The following is a 22334-nucleotide window of genomic DNA, read 5'->3' on the forward strand; positions in this document are numbered from 1 at the left end:
TTAATTCACCCACTGATAGACTTTTGGTGATTTTCAGTACTTTTTGATTATAGATAACTGTGCTGTACTCATTTTATGTATAATCCAGGGATATGCACAATGTATATAAACAGATGTACAGTGTATCTGAATTATTAAAATTTCATGGGGAGGGCAATAGGGGAAAAGATGTCTCAAAAGTCTCCTAAAGGAGGCTTAGTGGGGAAAAAAAGTTTGAGAAACGTCGCCTTAGAAAAAAACTAAAGAGAAAAAGGGATAGAGAGTGTATTCATTTCTTCCGTGTCCATTGTCAAGTTTTGATTAACCATATTTAATTTTATGCTGCACGAGTGAGGAATAGTAATTATCTTTATGGCGAGTTGAAGTATGATAAAGAGTAAAAATATATTTGGAATCTGAATTTTTAGCCTTTTTAGTAGCCGCTTCTTGGGATGTGTATGTAACAAGCATGTAACACAGGGCATGTCAGAATGGCCAGTGAGCACTGAGAGATGGGGTGAGCAGAAACCGCAGGAGGACCTGGTGTGGCTCTGGGAAAGAGGAAGCCAGTGAAAGAACAACTCAAAGCAAACAAAATGACTTCCACCAAAGAAAGGGGTTGAGTTTCATCTCATCAGCTCCGAGAGGGATCTGGCTACTCTCTTATTCCCTCGGGAAGGTGGGGGAGTCATGGGCCAGGCCAAAGGCTCCTGGAAGTCTGGAAGTGAAACAACATCACTGCCTAACACCACGGAAGGGATGGAGGCAACGCCAGTGGAAAGAGAACGAGACAAGAGCTCAGTAAGAGCAAGTAGGGAGGAATTCTTCACTAATTCCAAACGCCTATAGAAAGAAGTCTCAGCTGGGCTGGAAGACTTAGGGGAGAAGCAAGCACTCCCAAAGTTCTTCCCTACCCTAAGACGAGAAACAAGACTCATTGTCATCTACATGTAATGCGAATGAGCTTTGCAGATGACAGCAGCCGGGGACTGCAATTTGTCAATATTTGCAGTTTATCTGCTTAACGTTGATATATGTTATAAGCTCATTGTTGTTAATTAAACCTCTTAATACACCTTTGTGGCAGGATTATTTTATGCTTCAGCTAGCCTCTGTAGTGTTGGCGATATTCCAAGAAATGACTAAGAATTTTTCAAAGGTGGTGCAGATTATAGTAATACAGATGTGCTAATAAACCTGTTTCTTTGTGCTCTCCCAGAGGACAAATGGTCTGTTATCAAGGCTCCTTGATGAGATTGAGAGAAAATGATTTCCCTTCTATTTTAAAAACCAAATCTCAAAGTACGAAACTCATTTTGGGGCTATAGACGCATCACGGTGGAGGGATGATGGTTTTTTTCCGTCTTCTAATTGGCTCCCCAAGCAGCATGAGCTGCCCGACTCTGCAGCCTGACCTGTTGTGTTTGATGGGACACTTGTAACACAGCCCCAGGTCCTGTGAGCCTGGCCAGCTCGAGCCCATCTGAAACATAGTTAGTTGGCTTGTTTTGTAGATGGGCTGTTAGTTTCATCAGGGCAACAGAAATGTGTCATCTAACTGGTCTAGAGGATGCCAGTGTCAACCTTAGCTCGTTTGTCTGCCAGAGATCCAGCATCACAGCTGAAGAGCTATTTGCAATTTAAATGGATGGCCAAGGACTTCACATTAATTTACATGCTAAATCCATGACTCAGTAACAAATCATGACTAGTGCCAATCATCTCAGGGAACACAGTTCCCCATCTTGCTGCCCATTTTCTCTTTAGAGGTTGAAATGACATTTTGGAGTATCCTCTTTCAGAAAATCAAATTCTCTTAGAAAGGGGTGTCTGGTGATAAATGCCACGAAGGATGCTGCTATGAACCTTTTGTGACATCAGGTCATTTCTGCGTCCTGTTAGGTGGCCAACAAAAGTACTTGGATGATCTGCTAACAGGGAATTATATAAAATGTCCTCCTCTAGAGAGGATCCTGTGCAGATAAAAGTCACCTTTCATTCTGAATCAGCTTTACAGCAGGCAGAAAGAGGAAAGTTAAATTAAGTGACATATGTCTTTGATCCTACATATACCCCTCCTATCTTCCTCATTTTTTCCAACCCAAATACTTCAAATGCCTAAACCAAACACAATTAATCTTCCAAGCTACTCAACCAGAGTAAAAGGAAGCTCTAAAAGGTGTATGTTCAAATAAAGGGGAGACGTTGCAGAAGGATGTGCCCAGCAACGCCCCTCTCTGCGCACAGTTCTCTTAGCATCAGTTTCTCCTTGGCACTTTTCCCCCACAGAGTTGCAAATGGCCTTTTAAACATTGTGTTTATTTCACCCACACTGCAGCACAACTAGACAACAGTGTTCTCTGTGATATTCTTTATAAGAAAATGTACCTGTGTGAACAGGATTTGCAGACAGTCTCTCTTTGAGACACTGTGATTGTAAGGAAGGTCTTGTGGCTGACTACACCAGGCAGGGATTTAGTCATATTTTGGATGGGGTCACCAGGATGCGTAACCTTCATGCATACTTATCTTTCTGCAACCCTTCCCATCAATATGCCCTGTGTCTAATTCATGTTTATAAATGATAGTTCAGAACACATTCATGATGCCAGTCACTGGTTACTCATGCTTGAAATTAAAAATCTTTCAGACCAATTCCACTGTTATATTTGGCTAGGCTTTACTTATTACTCAAAGTAAGAAAAATAAGACAGTGGGGATAAGATGTTAACAGATATAAAGTGAAAAAGATAGCAGGACGCTTTCAGGTTATTCTGAAAATGAAATAACTTCCATCTAATCATACACTACACTAACATTATTGAATCTAGAAATATAAATTAGACGGAACTAGTCACCAAATGCTTTTATGGCACTCATAAAGTGAAAGTACCTTTACAAGAACTGAACTGGCTGGCAATAGATAAAGAACCAATGACTCATTTGGGGGAAAGATTACAAACAGAACAGGAAAAAAAGTGGACTATTTGAATTATACACATTTACTTCCAATCGCCATGAGAAACACTACTGAGAAACCTAGTTGATACCCGAAATACTTGCATCTTAATAGTTTTTATTTTTAGACATTATTCTTCAATCACCATAAGCACTGTATAACAGCTTAACTTCTTATCATAGAGAACTATTCGCAAAAATTTTATCATTCTTAATGAATTTCTCTCTCCATCAATACAGCTGAAAAAGCAAATTCTTTTTGAGGGAAGATTATAAAATCACATGGGAATATGTGAATTTAAAAAGCCAAGCTCATCATGTAGGCAATATTAGCCAACATTAACTTTTGCACTAGAGTTGCTTAGCTCCTGTTTTAGGACCTGAAGTGCCAATTTAAGAAGGTGGCCAGGACTCAGACTGCAAAAATAAAACACATTGCAAGGTAGCAAAAATAAGTTTATCCACTTGTGTCAAGTACACAATATCAAAGTTCTCTTTTTAGAAACAATATTCTGTGCTAGCCAATAAATTTATTTATTTATTCATTCATTCATTCAACACCATGCACTTACAAGCTACTGTGTGCCAGGAATTACCCTAGTTGTTGGTGACGTAATGAATACGTATGAATATGTCAGACTGGACTGCTGCTCCACGGAGCCTATTGTCAAAAATTTAAATAAATGCCCACAGATTTAAGTAAAATATTAAAACGGAAAAGATAAATAGAACTTAAAAGTAAACTGGGTAAAATAATAGAATGTCAGTGAAGTCTGTTTGATAAATCAGCACAAGGAGTTAAATGCCTTTCTCACAGAGCCAAATAAAGTAGGGAAAAAAAACTTACTTTCACCATAGTGTGTGAATGAATTGCCTTTATGTAAGACATTGAGTTATTTTCACTGAGAGAATCTAACATGGACTGACATGGAATACAGCTTATTTGGGGCTTTTATGAATTCCCTATAATGTATTTATTAATGACAATTCTTAAAGAAAGGGAATATGAAGCACAGAGACATAAAGAGATAGAAACTCTGGTGAAGAGAGTGAGCCACAGAACATCCAGTGTGACCGGCTTCACACAAAGAACAAACGGAGACGTAAGAACTGAGCAGAGCTGGGGTGCAGCTCAGTGGAAGAGCATGTGCCCTGGGCCGGAAGGTCCTGGGTTCGATCCTCAGTACCTCCACGTAAGTAAGTAAATAAATAAAACTGAAAATTGAGTAGTAGTATTCTTAGAAGATTAACACTAATCATAGATTCAGAAAGCAGCAAAAATTCCTTGCAGAATAAAAACCCGTATGTAAAATAATAAAAAAGGAGCTAAAACCAAATTACCAATAAGAGAAATGAAAACAGAGACATTACAAAAATCCCTCCGATAAAAGGATGAGGTACTGTAAATAAGTTTATGTCAATAATTTGAAAATGTTAAGGAAATGGACAAATTCCTAGAAAAACAAAAATTCTGCAAAATGCATACAATAGAAAAACTGAATCTTCCTATATTTACTCAAAGAATGAAACTCATCATTAAAACCCTTCAACAAATGAAATGACTGGTTCAGGAGGCATTATTGGTGAGTTTTACCAAATACTTATGGAAGAAATAATGCTGCTTTTACAGAAACTATTTTAGAGAGTAGTGGAAGAAGGAATACCTCCTAATTTTTTGAGATTAGCATAATGCTATTACCACACACTGCTCTTGACTCTGTAGCAAAAGCAAATTATAGTTCAATTTTCAAAATAAACACAGCATCAAACATCTTAAATCAAATATTAGAACATTAAATCCAGCAGTGTATAAAAAGGATAATCAATTATGATCAAATGGGGTTTATCCAAGGAATGCAAGATGATTTGCCATTTGAAAATCAATCCACAGTTATTTGTATATAGTCCATAATATTAACAGAATGAAGAGTCAATCATTTCAATGAATGCTGAGACAGCATTGAATAAAATTCAATGTCTCTTCATGATTTAAAAAAAACAACTCAGCATACAAGTAACAGAAGAAAATCTCTTCAATTTGAAAAAGATCATTTAGGAGAAACCTAAAGTTAATGCTGTCCTTAACTGTGGAATAATTACTTCCCAACTGATAACAGAAGAAAAGACAAAAGGTGGCCATTCTCCATCCATTTTATTTAGCATCGTACGGAGTTGTGAACTAGTGCAGGAAGATAAGATGGAAAACAGAGAAAGGACAAGGAGGAGAAGGAAAAGGACAGGGAGAGGGAGACAGATTTAAAGCATAAACGTTGGAAAGGAAGATGTACAACTGTCTTAACAGTTTGCATGAACATATTCACAGAAAATGCAAAGAAACTGGCAAACTACTAGAACAGCTTATTACCAAGTCCTTAGGATATATGGCAATATTCCAAAATGTATCATCTGTCAGTAGATTCATAGAAACAATTGGAAAATAAAATTTAAATTAATAACATTACACACACATACACAAACACACACCTCATGTCTGCCGAGAGGGCTTAGAGGCAATGGCACTTCGGTAGCAATGAGCACACCTGGTGCCCAGATCTGGGTCTCTAATGCCCATTCTTTAATAAGAGGAACCAGGGCTCCTTGGGGAAATTGCTGGTTCTAGGCAGGGAATACACAAGGTGAGTCTGGAACATCTCACAGAGGCAGAATTCAAGGAAGTACACAAAAAACAAAATAATGGGAATACGTCAAGGGACACAGGAGCCAACTGAATGAGCTCCCAATGGCCAAAACTAGAACAATTTGTGCAACAAAATGTATAACTTACCACTGAATTATGCCCCAAAGTATCAAATAAATATCCATGAGCCTATACTGATATAAATAAATTATTGAATAAACAATTATGTTAAAATAAATTAATTTAAGATGTTGATGGGTACATGAGTGTTACTTATATCATCACCTATGCATTTCTTGCATAGGAAATAACTTAATTTGATAAAAAATACACTCAGAAAAATGACTGCATAGGAGATTAAAGATTCCATTAAGAATATGTCAATGAACACTATCAATTTTTTATGCCAGATTAGCTTAGATTTCTCTGGAGAACCTAATGATCCAGTGATTCAAAGTAGCATCTACATGTGCATGATTATGGCTGCAACTAAAATGTGAACCTATAATTTGTGTGGAAAATTGAACAACTGCACGGGTTGACAATTCTGCGAGATCACAGCAGACCTACGGACACTGTCAACCAGCCCCACCGCACATCCCTGTGTCCAGGCATCTGAAAAAACCTTGGACCAAAACATCTCTCCTTTTTTGTCTTTATGTCATAAAAATAATTTATTCTATGGGCACTGATGAAAAGTAATGGTTCAGTGAGTAAATATTGACTTAAGGCTCACAGCAGAGCAATTCTCTCTCTAACATATGTGTGACGAGGTGGAGAGCCATCTGTTTGCTGAAGATGGGAGGTTAAGCCAACATAACCCCTCTGAAATACCGCTACTTATACACCCTCCAACTGCGACTTTAGGTATATATGACTTTTTTTAAAAGCTCAACTTAGGAATGCAGCCAGGGGGGAGATACCAAGCTTCGCCTCATTGTAACAATAAACACAATCAAGAGTTCCTCTTTTCACCACAATTTTAAAAGACAGAATAGATGCACTTCTCTCATCAAAGCCATGTTGCAGAACAGGAAGGAGAGTGACTCTTAACAATAGTAAACCAGTGTTATTTTTAATTTAATCTTTTTAAGAACTGTAGTTTCCAACAGTTTTTAAATCATTATCTGCTTAAGAAGAATGTGAACTTGGGATAATGCAGGCTAAACAAACCCTTAGAGAATCTCATTAAATACAACAACATATGACTCAAATGTGAAGGAAATAAGGAAATTTACCATTTCCAAAATATATATAGAAAAACTTTGATGACTGTATGTCAAGAATAATAAAATTGTACCAAAGTGAGAATGGTTGGCACTACCTTAAGTTATTTAGACAAACACTGAGAAAGGATGGGTTTAAAAAGAAATTCCAGCTTATGCTGTTGGAAAAATGCATATAAATACTAGGAAAAGCATAGTTGGTGCAAGAAGAAGATGCAAAATATGTTAAAGATTTGAATTAATTTAATTTTCAAAAAAAGGCCAATGAGGTAAAATATCTACAAGAGAAATTTTCTCAAGAATCAAATGAATCAAATGAGACTAAAGCTGTATTTTAAAATAGGGAGACACCCAATAGGTTAGAGACTAGACCAGCAGAGGGCGCTTCATGGAGTTCAGTAAAGACATTCAACATGGTTAAGACCTTTGTTAAGCAATATACATGGATTGCGAGTTATTTAGTTTTATTTTAGATATGAGTTCTCAGATGCAAAGATTTTCATTAGTGATTACAGGTAACTTGAAATTCCATTCTCTCAATGTCTTACATTATCCCAGTTGAATTCAGTTATCTGTACTGTAAAAACAAAAGTAAAGTATGTTCATATAAACAATGGGAATGTTAAAAAATACATTAATGATTTTATAAAAATGAATTAACTTACTATTATGGAAAGCAAAACAGTGGGATAAAGTTTGGTTGCAGGGCTGTGATGGTGGAAACTATGAATTAAATACATCAAAGTAACTGAGTGGTAGCAAAGTATTTCATGATTCTTAAGATAAAAAATATAGTAAGTTCTCATTTTCTCTGTGCTTGTGTAGACGGACTCAGTGTTGCAGCTATTCTATCTGATACCATTAACATTTTTCACAAATATTGAATCGGATTATGTGAAATAGAAACAATGTCACCTGCTTAGGAGTTTGGAAGACTGAAAAGAAAGATACCAGGTAGACTTAGTTAATTTTATAAAACTTTACCTCTAGGGCATTTGATTAATGTTCACTGATGCAGCTTATAACTTTGAAGAGGAAAGTGATGGATGCTAAAAAATGATTGTAAAGAGATACGCTGTGATGGAATGTGTAGGGATGGAAAGGATTTCTACACCAGAGAAGAGAAATAAAACTGGGTGAGGGTCACTGGGAGGATCACTTGCAATATTCTGCAAGCTTTTTGTAAAATATTATTCTGCAGAAGAAGTCTGTCTAAAATTATCACAGGTGAGAAACTTAGCTAGTCTAGTCATCCTACGAAGTGTGTGTTACAACCACTTTGCAGTAGACTGATGAATTATGCCATAAAAAGCAGAGACCTTCAGGAACCTGACAATCTTTCAAGTTTTAATGAGGCATAAATCTGGCCACATCTCTTTTTTCCAAATCCCTGCCTCCACCCCACAAAGACAAGCAGGCTGTAAACCTTTCTGACTATTGCTACTGAAAATGTTTCATGGAAGCGATCATGCAAAAGAAAAAATATAAACATATTTCCAGGATTTCAGGATGGTACAATGATGTACAGTAGTGATTAAAATGGGAAGGTTGCCAGGGCTAGAAATATAATTTGGGAAGTCTAAGTAGAAAAAATCCAGTAGAGATTCCTTTATCTTTAAATATTATTTGAACTGGGTATGTACAAATACAGGATATAAGTCAGGACCAGATATTCAACCAGAATTCAGAATATGTCAACATCTCAACAGGATTGTAGTGACTCAGGGTCACTATCATTGCACCAGAACCACACTGTGCTTATGCAAACAAATTATAAGCATTTTCTCTGTGTTCATACACATGTACACACATCTGTGCTAATTTTCATACTGCAATGTAGACAGTTCTACATAATGCCAAAATATGTGAGCTCAGTTCTTCTCCACTGATGCTTTTACTGTAATTATATTGAGTTTGACTAGAACCACAGAGATGCCACTAAATGACTAGATATTGTATGAGGAAAACAGCATTTTAAAAAAGCAGTGCCTGAATGAAGTCTCTTTCTATTGAGAAAGATCCTCTATTTACACACACACACACACACACACACACACACACACCTCTACACAGCACCCCCACACATAATAATCTGCCTATTTATTTTTCCTTAGAAAATTCACCATCAAGTCATACTGATATATTTAAAGTAAGAATAATTCTCTTAATAATGGCGTTGGAAGCTAATAAACCTTTAAGTATTTCATATCCTATTTTAGCTAAAATCAACTTTGAAAATTAATGCAAATTATACTTGCTAAATTTAGGAATGGAGTATAATTCTAGGCAATGTAAGAACCACAATACATAGTTTTAATTAAAAAAAATCCTGCTAGGCAATTTCACAGATACTCAGTGGTTCATGAGTCTATATCTGCATTTCATTTCAGCTAAACTGTACAGTGAAAGCTACAGGGCAAAGAAAAGAGACAACATAATCTTTAGAGAAAGTTATAAAATTCAAAATAGAATAAATTTGGTTTGTAATGATTTTTTTTGGCTTTAATAACTTGATTATGTAAATTGTTCTCAATCACATAGTAATGAAGTCTTGGTTCAGTGAGTTTAGTTAAATTAAAGCATACACTACAATTTGAAAAATATTTCTATTTGAGCAAATACCTGATTCATTTGGAAAGGTAATCAAATACTTAAAATAACATTATACACATATTTATAAGTATACAAAATAATTAAACATGAAATTATTTACTCCTGTGTCTGGTCATAAAGAGCACTGAAAATAAATAAATAGTTCATAGGGAGCATTGTGTTGTGTACCAGAAATTGACACAACATTGTAAACTAACTATACTTCAATTAAAATATATTAAAAAGAAAAAAAATAAATAAATAGTTCACATGGTAAAATTTACTTTCAATTTGAGATCTAACATTTAATCACTGAAATGAGGGGAAAAAGTCAATCTTGTTTTCACTTACATTTATTCTCTAACATACCATCTCTAAATGACACATTATTATCTGCAGTTGATTGTAATCTAATTATACCATTCATTTTAATCTTTAAAATCTCATTATATGAATTTTGGCTTTAAATTACATAACATTAGCAGAAAAATTGTTGTTAATGTGATTATAAGTCACTCCAGTCTGAAATTTGTTACAAAGGAAACATGCCTACCTACCATGGTTGTCTCGGCAATAGAACCAAAGCTGTTTATGAATATGTTGCACGTGACATTAACTGGAGGGCCTGAAAAAGAGATTAAAACAGAAGGGCTGTTTAGATATTCATTTAATACATTTTCAAATAATTCCACTTTTCTAGTTTGTACTTTAAAAGAAAGAAAAACTTTTTATAGGCATACACATAGGTGCTTAACATTGAAGTCAACCACTGTCTGAAGAAATCTGGATTGCAGATCCTGGATTGAGCACTGATGCTGCCCAGCGTATAAGTCAATCTCTTTCAGCCTCAGTTTCCTCGATCTAGTAATCTCTCAATGGCTCCATAGACGTCTGGTTTAGCAAAGCCAACATCTGAGCCCTTCAGGGAGATTTGATTCCTCCCTCCCCCATGTATGGACCATATTTTCCTGTTTCTCTGCATGCTGCACAAATCTTTGTTGAAAATTGGATACTTTGGATAATATTATGTGGCAGCTCTCTAAACCAGATCTCCCACTTCCAACCCACAGTGTTTCTTATTGCTGTTGTTTGATGCTTAGTGACTTGCATGAACTAATAATACTTGTGGAGTGTATTTCCCTAGAGTGCCCAGCCACTGGGGTGTTGGCTCGGTGAGTTTGGTGGTCATCTAATGATTGATCAGAGATTTCCTACATGCCTTGAACCAATAAGCCTTCCCCCTTTGCCATGTGACTTCAAGTTTGGGGGGAAGAGCACGCCTTTAATGGTCATGCCTTGCCTCCACTTCCTCCTTGCATGGAGTTTGAGTTCAGTCAGAGGTGAGAGGCTGGGGCCCTTCTAGGACTTTCCTGGGTAGGACACAGCCCTACATATACGTGTAGCGTCTAGATCTACAACAGTATGTAACTTTTCAAAGCTGCCTGTGGGCATCTCATTCCCCAGATCTTCTTCTGAAATGTGTGTTGAAGATCTTGTTTGCCCGGTTGGTATCACAGCCTTAGGCAGCCACAGTGTTAAACAATTTTCTGTGATTGTTTTCAACAAATGCCCCGACGATAGGATTTTCCTAAACTCAAGTAATGACAAGCCCTCTGAGCGGGACTCTTCTAGGAAGTAGGCCAGGCAGGGTGAACAGAAACATAGCTGGGGGAGACTTTCTGAGGAGCAGATCCAGTCTGCCCCTACTGGACTTTTACAGCTTCTGGGGTTGAGAGGCTGCTGGTTTTCAAAGCTACCAGGAAGCTGGGGAGTGGGCCAGACTTAAGTATCTTCTATTCTTAGAGAAATTCATAATTTTTTCTTAAACACTTCTCAGAGTGTCGCAAGCTTTTGGCTAACTTTCAGAGTTCTAAAGGTTAATTTTGATAATTTTGCCAGTGTTTTTGTTGCTTTTCTGAAAGAATGAACTTACAGAGATCCTCACTGCACCATTCCAGACGTTCCCTATCAGTGTCTGATTTAGTATTCTCATAAAACAGAAGATTTTTTATATTAATTTGTTTACTAAATATCTAAAACCTGTGTACACCAAATCGAAGAAGATAATCACTATATAAACAAAAAATACTGAAATATTGTGTGGTAGGGGTTAAAATAAATCTGAGTTGATCTCTAGCTAAGTTTGTCAAAATTTATCTGAGCCTAATTTATTTTTTGTTTTTTTTCTCCTGAATATGATTAAGAGTAACTTAATTTTACAAAGTTCACTACAGAAAAGACAGCAGCCCCTTGCTCTCTCCTCCCACCTACCCCCCAACTAGAGACAATCACTTCAACTCATTTAATAGATTCTCTGGGTGTTTACCTCAATTTCTCCGAGTAGTAGATGCTTCAGTTTTAGACCTATGTTCTGATGCCCACAGCAGAAGGTAAGGATTTTACTTTCTTTCACACATTATTCCCACCCTACTAACAAAAACCTTTCTTCTGTCCTCCCGTTACCCACAACAGTTGTCACTGTTGTTAGATCTGTATCCACTGTTTACATTATTATGACAAAGGAAATACTATCTCCAACTAACCATGTAATATACTGTGATTACTCTTCCTTTCCTGTGGAACGTTTTCCTGGAGTCGATGGTTATTTCATGTATTTCACACAGTTTCCTCCATAGGTACCATTAACTCACCCACAATGTCTAAATTCTGTTTCAATATCAGACTCATCTGATATTCCATTAACTCTGTCTTCCTTCAGGCTTACTCCAGTCTAGATTTTTTTGTTCTGCAGCATCGGACTTATCTTATGAGAAAGACTCATCACCTCTCTCTTCTGTGGGACCTCCTTTCATGGTCCCCATACTTTCTTCTTTCCTGGCATATTTCTTCATTTTAGAGGAATATGTCCTTCAGTAATTTTTTTGAAAAATGGTGCATAAAGATGTGAAGCCTTTCAGAACTTGCTTGTTCACAAATGTCCTTTCTCACGCCCTCACACATAATTAACATCTAAATTTGCTACAAAATTTGAGGCCAGAAGTTGTTTTTTCTTCTCCATTTTAAAGACATTATTTTTATTATCTTATATTCTCTAGTATTACTATTAAAAAATCCAAAGCCATTCTGATTGTAGCTCCTTTGTAAAAATAAAAAGGATGTTTTCTTTGTACCATTTTTTTTTAATTTTAGAAAACTACTTCATTAGTTAAAATAGATTATTACTTGAGGTTTTAATTTACATTTACTTCATTACTGGTGAAAAATTTTCATCTTTGTCTTTCTACTCACTTTCTGATAGCACTCATCTTGTTGGAATAAGGTAGAGGAAAAAAAACAAAAACTTATTTTAAAATAAAATAAATCCATAGGCCTAGGAATCTATGTACATTGAAATCATCTGGTAATCTTTTAAAAAGATTGATACCTTCTAATTCAGTTGGTATGCCATGCAACCAAGGCATTGATATTTTTAAAAGCTCACTACATGACTCAGATGTGCATTAAAGAATTCCAGACTAGTAAACATCTGTGGCCATTATAACATAGGGCTAAAAATGAACTGGGGTTTTCTTAGAGATAGTGAAATAGAGAGAGGGGAGTCAGGACTTAGAAAATGCAAAGCTATTATAAATTTGGTCAACCTGCAAATAAAACATAATCGATATTATGTATTTAAAAAGAGCCCGAAGTCTCTTGAGTATCAAAATGCCTGGAAAATAACATTCAAACAGATACAGAAGCTACCTTTTTTTAAAATATAAAGGATGGACATGTAAGAAAACCTCAAAAAGGCCCTGAGTCCTGGAAATGCTATAATTATATTTATGACTATTAAAGAGTTTTTTTAACTTGTTTTAAAAACATTTTTCAGACTGGATAATAAAGCAAGAACCTTCAATATGCTGCATACAAGAGACCCACTTTAGGGAGAAGGACACACATAGATTGAGAGTGAAAGGATGGAAAAGGATATTCCGTGCAAACGGAAAAACCAAAAAAGCAGGTGTTGCAATACTGATTTCAGACAAAATAGACTTTAAAACAAAGCCCCTAAAGAAAGATAAAGAAGGACATTTTATAATGATTAAAGGAGTGATACAAGATGAGGATATTACACTCATTAATATATATCCACCCAATATGGAGCATCTAAGTACATAAAACAATTACTAACAGACAAAGGGGGATATTGATGGAATACAATCATAGCTGGAGATTTTAACACCACATTAACATCACTAGACAGATCTTCCAGAAAGAAAATAAATCAGGCAACAGAGAAATTAAGTAATATAATAGAAAATTTTGATTTGGTGGATATTTTTAGAGCATTACAGCCCCCAAAAATAGGATATGCATTCTTTTCAAGTGCACATGGAACATTTTCCAGGATTGATCATGTAGCTGGGCACAAAAGAAACCTCAACAATTTTAAGAAGGTAGAAGTTATCTCCAGCATCTTTACTGACCACAATGCCATGAAACTAGAAATCAACAACAGAGAAACAAAGGAGAAAAAAAGGAAAGCATGGAGATTAAAAATATGCTATTAAAAAACCAACGGGTCAATGAGGAAATGAAAGCTGAAATTAAAAAATACCTTGAGACAAATGAAAATGAAAGCACAACCACACAAAATTTGTGGGACACAGCAAAGGCAGTGCTAAGAGGGAAGTTTATAGCGATACAGGCCTTCCTCAAAAGAGAAGAACAATCTCAAATAAACAATTTAACCCACCAGCTAAAAGAACTAGAAAAAGAAGAACAAAAAACCCCAAAAGGCAGCAGAAGGAAGGAAATTATAAAGATCAGGGAGGAAATAAATAAAATAGAGATTTTAAAAACCATAGAAAAAAATCAATCAAGCCAAAAGCTGGCTTTTTGAAAAAGTAAATAAAATCGACAAACCTTTGGCCAAACTCACAAAGAAGAAAAAAGAGAGCACAAATTAGCAACATAAGAAAGGAAAATGGAGAAATTACAACAAATAAAATAGAAATACAGAATATCATATGAGAATATTATGAAAAACTATATGGAACCAAACTGGATAACCTAGAGGAGATGGACAAGTTTCTGGAAACATACTGTCCACCAAGACTGAATCAAGAAGAAGCTGACCTCTTGAACAAACCAATCACTAGAAATGAAATCAAAATAGCAATAAAAAACCTCCCTACAAATAAAAGTCCAGGACCGAACGGCTTCGCCGAGGAATTCTATCAAACATACAAAGAAGAACTCATACCAGTCCTTCTCAAACTCTTCCAGAAGATTGAAAAGGAGGGAATACTCCCAAACTCATTCTATGAAGCCACCATCACCCTGATACCAAAACTAGGCAACAACAGTACAAAAAAAGAGAATTATAGGCCAATAACACTGATGAACATAGACACCAAAATCCTCACCAAAATCTCAGCAAATAGAATCCAACAACACATAAAAAAGATTATACATCATGACCAAGTGGGGTGCATTCCAGGGACACAAGGGTGGTTCAACATACGCTAATCAAACAATGTAATACATCACATCAACAAGAGAAAGGGCAAAAACCACATGATCATCTCAATCGATGCAGAAAAAGCATTTGATAAAATTCAACACCCATTTATGATAAAAACTCTCACCAAAGTGGGTATAGAGGGAACATATCTCAACATCTTAAAAGCTATATATGACAAACCTACAGCCAGCATAGTACTCAACGGTGAGAAACTCAAAAGCTTCCCACTAAAATTGGGGACAAGACAAGGATGCCCACTATCACCACTCCTATTCAACATAGTCCTGGAAGTCCTAGCCACAGCAATCAGACAAGAGAGAGAAATAAAAGGGATCCAAATTGGAAAAGAAGAGGTAAAAATGTCACTATATGCCGACGACATGTTACTATATATAGAAAACCCTAAGAGGTCCACACAAAAACTACTAGAGCTGATCGAAGAATTCAGCAAGGTAGCAGATTACAAGATTAACGTTCAAAAATCAGTGGCATTTCTTTACACTAATGATGAATCAACAGAAAAAGAAAGTAAAGAAACAATCCCCTTTAAAATAGCACCCAAAGCAATAAAATATCTAGGAATAAATCTAACCAAGGAGGTGAAAAAATTACACACAGAAAACCATAAACCATTGATGAAGGAAATTAAAGAAGACTTTAAAAAATGGGAAGATATCCCATGCTCTTGGATTGGAAGAATCAATATTGTTAAAATGGTCACACTGCCCAAGGCAATCTACAGGTTTAATGCAATCCCTATCAAATTACCCAGGACATATTTCACAGAACTAGAACAAATCATAATAAAATTTATATGGAACCATCAAAGACCTAGAATTGCCAAAGCATTTCTGAAGAGAAAGAAAGAGGTTGGAAGAATAACTCTCTCAGACTTCAGACAATACTATAGAGCTACAGTCATCAAGACAACATTGTATTGGTACAAAAACAGACATATAGACCAATGGAACAGAATAGAGAGCCCAGATATGAACCCACAAACTTTTGGTCAACTCATCTTCGACAAAGGAGGCAAGAATATACAATGGAATAAAGACAGTCTCTTCAGCAAATGCTGTTGGGAAAACTGGACAGCAGCATGTAAAGCAATGAAGCTAGAACACTCCCTTACACCATACACAAAAATAAACTCAAAATGGATCAAAGACTTAAACATAAGACAAGATACAATAAACCTCCTAGAAGAAAATACAGGCAAAACATTATCTGACATACATCTCAAAAATGTTCTTCTAGAACAGTCTACTCAAGCAATAGAAATAAAAGCAAGAATAAACAAATGGGACCTAATGAAACTTACAAGCTTCTGCACAGCAAAGGAAACCATAAGTAAAACAAAACGACAACCTATGGAATGGGAGAAAATTTTTGCAAATGAAACCAACAAAGGCTTAATCTCCAGAATATATAAGCAGCTCATATGACTTAATATGAAAAAAATAAACAACCCAATCCAAAAATGGGCAGAAGACCTAAACAAGCAATTCTCCAAGGAAGAAATACAAAGGAACAATAGGCACATGGACAAATGCTCAATATCACTAATTATCAGAGAAATGCAATCAAAACTACAATGAGGTATCACCTCAAACCACTCAGAATGGCCATCATTCAAAAATCCACAAATGACAAGTGCTGGAGAGACTGTGGAGAAAAGGGAACCCTCCTACACTGCTGGTGGGAATGCAGTTTGGTGCAGCCACTGTGGAAAACAGTATGGAGATTCCTCAAAAGACTAGGAATAGACTTACCATAGGACCCAGGAATCCCACTCCTTGGCATCTATCCAGAAGGAATTCTACTTCAAAATGACACCTGCACCCCAATGTTCATAGCAGCACTATTTACAATAGCCAAGACATGGAAACAGCCTAAATGTCCATTGACAGATGACTGGATAAAGAAATGGTGGTATATTTATACAACAGAATACTACTCAGCCATAAAAACCGACAACATAACGCATTTTGCAGCAACATGGATGCTCCTGGAGAATGTCATTCTAAGTGAAGTAAGCCAGAAAGAGAAAGAAAAATACCATATGAAATTGCTCATATGTGGAATCTAAAAACAAAAACAAAAAACAAACAAAGCATAAATACAAAACAGAAACAGACTCATAGACATAGAATACAAACTTGTGGTTGCCAAGGGAGCAGGGGGTGGGAAGGGATAGACGGGATTTCAGAATCGTAGAATAGATAAAGAAGATTATACTGTATAGCACAGGGAAATATACACAAGATCTTATGGTAGCTCACAGAGAAAAAAATGTGACAATGAATATATATATGTTCATGTATAACTGAAAAATTGTGCTCTACACTGGAATTTGACACAACATTGTAAGATAATTATAAATCAATAAAAGATGTTAGAAAAAATAAAAAATAAAAATGAATAAAAAATTTTTTTCAGAACTTTATTGGTTATTTCTAATTATGAACATTTTTTTAAAAATTTTGTAGAATGAGAGATGTCTTATATGTCACTGTGTAAGAGATGAGAAAACACAGAAAATTTACTCCATGATTATTTTTTCCCATCAGAAGAGAAGTCTGAAGTCACAATTAACTGTTAGAAGATAATATATATGTATAATTTTTTTTTACTTAATTTAAGTCTAAGGTGGTAAACTCTAAAATACACACACAAGCTGACTGGAATCCTGAAACACTAAAACCAATCTCTCGTATTTCCCAGGCTAGTCTCTTTTTTCTCAAGAACTCTACACCTCGACGATTTTCTTTTGCTGGTAACAGCAATATGAGTCTGGGGAATATCCTTTCATTTGAGATCAATTCTGTTGTGCTTTATTGACTCACATCCTTTGCAAGAGGGAAAATACAGAAGTTTCAGTGTCGGCTTAATTCATCTTCCAATAAAGTGCGGATGGGGGTGCATGCCCGCTGGGGGACACGCCCAGCACGAGGCTGCCACTGCGGGGCTGCGTGTTCCAGCTCACTGGGATCTCTTTGGCTGAAATTGGAATGAATAAGACATGGAGGGGGTGATTTTCTTATTTTAATTTAGCAAGGGAAAGGGTCTTAATTTTTTGGTCTTATCTTCTGAATGTAATTATTATGCATAGAATTATAGATAATATTGGTGAAAAAGAGAATGAAGAGGAAAATTCAGCGTGGGCTTCGGTGGCCTGAAGTTAGTGATGTCTGTTCTGATGATTTCAGCGTCTCTTGGGAGCAGGTGCTGTAAGGCGCACCCTAATGACTGCAGACAGGTTCTGAATGGAGCGGTATTAAGTACTGTGTTACAGGGAGGACTCCTCTGATACAGTTCTTTTCTCCCCGAAATGACATGTCTGCACAGAAGGGCAATGGGCAAAGAAGAGTTGATTATCTTTGTTTTCACTAATCGTTGGGAACACGATGCCTCCGGCTGTATGAAGCAGATTCCAGCCCTTGCCTCTCCAGTAAGCCTCCCATCAGATGCAGGAAGCTCTTCCTAAAAGGAATAAATGAGCCTGGTTTCAAAAATCTCAGTGTCACGTGGTAGCAGAGTAAATCACAGCGGCCTCAGGTGTAAGCTTTATTGCCTAATCCATCAGTTATCAGATGTGCTCCTTGCCTGGTGATTAGAATATACAACAGTGCCATTTGATTTCCTTTTTACTACTTATTTGTGTTATGTATTCTCCTCTTCAGCAGAAAGAAACATGAATGGATTCAGGCACCAAACCTCAATTTCAGATTTCAAAAATAGAGCAGACACTCACTTAAAAGATACACATATAAGATATATACTTACATGCTGTATGTATGTATGTATATGAAATACAGATACAGATATGGAATTTATTTTATTTAAAAATTTTAAAAATCATATTATGGTATGAAGCAATTTAGAAAAAAAGTCCATTGTATTTAAAGAGAGTCTTGATCATAGAATTCAAGACCTATGATCAAGAGGCTAGATCATAGAATTTTTTCAATGGAACACCAAGGTATTTGGAATTTACTTCAAGAACACGAAGGAGCCGTTACAGGTCCTTGATCATGAAAGTGCAGTAAACCAGCACAACACGGTGAATGGTTGAATGGATGACACCAGCTGAGAGACAGACAAAACAGGAACTTATTGCAATGGTCCAGATGAGAGATAGAATGGCTCTGACCAAGGACAGCGACAGTGGAGACAGATTACAAAGAACGAAATGACTACAGTTCCATCACGTTTCTAAAGCACTGTATTCTCCCCAGTAAACTTCTGGTCCATGTCAGAGGGGGGCAGAAGTCTTGGAACGGTTCTACTCTGCTAGTAATAGGTATATTCAAAAATTCTGTAGAGGATGAAGCTCAGAGAAGGTTGTAAATCTTCTGTTGCCTTTACAGACGGCACCTGTTTAGCGGTCGCTGGCCAGTCTGGTACTCCTCTGTGCCAGAGCAAAAGCTGTTACATCCACCTAATGCACTGCTATGTTTAGCAACAGAGCAGATAACTGTTATAACCTCCATATGGTGAATCGTGCCTTAAAATTGTCCACTGCATTAGCCATCGCTGGCCTCAAAAGCAGATGACAGTACTTGCAGATGTGATCAGCGGCACATTTTTCTTCTAGATGGCTCTTAAAGAAATAGACTACAGCTTTTAAATTCAGAGATGGATGAAGGCAGAATGGCAAAGTACAATGCAAAGCCTTGGCAGTTACATTACTGCTATTCATATTGGGGGGAAAAACTGTTCACCAGGCAGATCTAAGCAAACAAAGGGACAAACAAACAAACAAAAATAACTCAAGTGTTTGCGGAAATGATTCTGGAGAATTTTTATTGTAATGTTGCATGAAAGCCTCACCCTTTTTAAAAACATAGAATGCAACTGAAAGATTAAATTTCAAAACAGTCCTGTTTAGTGATTTGTGTTTATTTAATTTAATTATTTATTTATTTTTATTTTCAGGGGAAGGGGGTTAATTAGGTTTCTTTATTTATTTATTTATTTTTAATTGATTTAATGGAGGGACTGGGGATTGAACCCCTGACCTCGAGCATGCTAAGCACATTCTCTACCATGGAGCTAGACTCTCCCCCCTTGTGTTTATTTTAGATAAGTATACATATTTACAAAATCATGTAATTAGGAAACATTTTATTTTTAATTGGCAAATGTATTATTTGATGACTTTAAATCCAGATTTTTAAATTATTTGTTAAATACTTGAAAAAAATTTTTGAAAATAATGGCATAAACATCCAGTTTATTCTTCCCCTTCCCTTCCATTTCCTCTTTGAAAATGCAGTCCGAAAGCCTTTCAGTCCAACAGCGCAGCAGCCCCTTCCGTGCTGGGGGTGGCTGCGGGGAGTGTGGGAAATTAGAGCAGGATGAGAAGCACATGGGTGGGGAAGGATTCCACGGCGGGGACGCTGAAGCCAGAGCGAGTCGGGCAGCCTGGTGCGGGGTATTAGAACGGGGGAAGTGAGGAGAGTGTCCACACGGGGGCATCCTGGCATGGGGGAGTCAGTCTGAACAGGACCTAGGGCGTCTGTGCAGAAGGAGTGGCAGCCGACAAGGGAGCTTCATTTTATACATTAATCAAATATGTAATTATATTAAGGCTGCAATATAATTGGGAACCAGGTGTCTTACTGTCAAATGAGGGAGTTAAAATATGAAAACTCAGAAACTTGAATAAATCCATGGTAGTAGAGATATCAGTGTGAACTCATGGTTTTCAGTACGTAGAGAAGTAAATATGAATGTAAAAGTAAAAAGAGGTCAATGTAAATTAATACAAATATAAATATACATACATGTATGTGTGTATGCTTATGCATGTATGTGTATGGATATAGATGCACTCTGGCAGGCCTCAACTTGGTCAATTAATCAACGTGACCATCATCAGTAATGGTAAAAATTAACATGGGTCCACAATCCGATAAGATGCAAATAGAACACGGCATCATTTCTATCAAGATGCATTACCCGAATTGAATCTAAGAGAATGTTCTTATTTGTATGATACACTCAAGTACTGGGGCAGCAGGTCAGCAACTTACTTTCAAGTGGTTCAGGAAAAAAAGAAAACAGTTTTGTGCTATACCTGCAAATCTTCTGTTGGTTTGCGATTGTTTTAAAAGAAAAAAGAGAAATAACTACTACAGAGAGAATACATTAGAAAATAACAACCAACCAAAACCTAAAACTACAGGGGACAGAACTGAAATCTGTGCACGTTGCAGGTGGACATCGACAGTTCTAGAAAGGCCTGTTATTCAAGAGACTCTTTTTGTTAAAATGACCTTGTATTATGTAAAAATGCAAATAGAAAATGTACTTTTTTCAAAAAAACAAGTGCGAATTTTATTCAAGGACAATAGTGTCTGGATGGATAGGAATAATTAAAATGAATAGAGGAGATTCTAATGCTCTCCCGGCAAAAACATTACAGGCAGAAAAGGGGTATTAGGTACGCATATTAGTCTGGGGATAGAATGTGTCACAGCAGAACAGACTGTTTGAAAACTGGATTTGTGATGTGGCAGAAAGGGATTAATATAGAGGAATATTACGGATGAAAAGACAGAAACCACAAAGACATTGTGAGGGCAAACAATGTTATTTCTAGATAAAGAGGGTAGCCATTGGGGACAATGAAAAAAGCTTTAAAAACCTGCAATAAATGTTGAAGAGGAAAGCATAATCAGGTGACCGCTGATGGGAGTCCTTTCTGCCTGGATCCAAATTAGACTTCAGGTTATCAGAGACCAACCGGGGCGTAAACAACAGGGTCAGAGGAAAGAAGTCAAAACTAGAAAAAGCTGGAAAAATAGTCCAGTGAAGCCAGATTTTATTGTCTGTGGATGCGCTTTTATTTGCTATTCAATTGCTTTTTAAACTGGCTTCTAGTTTCAAATGATATAAGAAAAAAATCAATTCACTGCGTCGTACACCTGAAACTCATGTAATGGTGTATGCTCATTATAACAACAACAACAAAAAACTGACAAGGGGAAAAACATGGAAACAATAAGGCAAGGGGACGCTGTATTTTTAGTCTTGCGAACTACCGCACAGAAAAACTGAGTTCAGTATTATCAGGCGGACAGTGTCTCCACTCCATACTTCTGTCTGATGAGCTTCTGTGATGGGTCCCTTGGTACCTGACAACAGAAAGGCTGATCTTTCTCTCCCCTTGTCTAAGCATCTCCTGACAGGCCTTGGATTTAGCTTGTTAGCATGTAAATACCGCAAAAATATCTAACTATATTTTATTTATATTTCAATATTGGCCATTGAGCAATGGTCAAAAGATTATGATTTCCTTTTACTCAATAAAGTGAAGCAGTGTTGAATTTGCTTAATTTGGAAGTGGAGTTGTGAGAGGGTCCCCTAACGAAAAAAAGTTTTGACTCTTGACGAAGGTGAAAAGCCACGTATTGTTTTTATTATTTTTGGTAATCAAGTGCAGCACGCACTTACTTTTCTGAAT

General features: G+C 36.5%; 1 protein-coding gene across 2 annotated transcripts in view; it reads right to left on the bottom strand.

Moving 5' to 3' along the window:
* Window positions 1-22334, bottom strand: part of GLRA3 (glycine receptor alpha 3) — a 139784-nt gene that overhangs the window by 78519 nt on the left and 38931 nt on the right. For both annotated transcript variants that reach the window (XM_032470877.1, XM_032470876.1), the window contains exon 3: window positions 9951-10018. In XM_032470877.1, the coding sequence (XP_032326768.1) occupies window positions 9951-10018 (68 nt within the window). The remainder of the gene's footprint in view (window positions 1-9950; window positions 10019-22334) is intronic.

This window comes from Camelus ferus, chromosome 31 (assembly GCF_009834535.1).
Source record: "Camelus ferus isolate YT-003-E chromosome 31, BCGSAC_Cfer_1.0, whole genome shotgun sequence".
NCBI lineage: Eukaryota > Metazoa > Chordata > Mammalia > Artiodactyla > Camelidae > Camelus > Camelus ferus.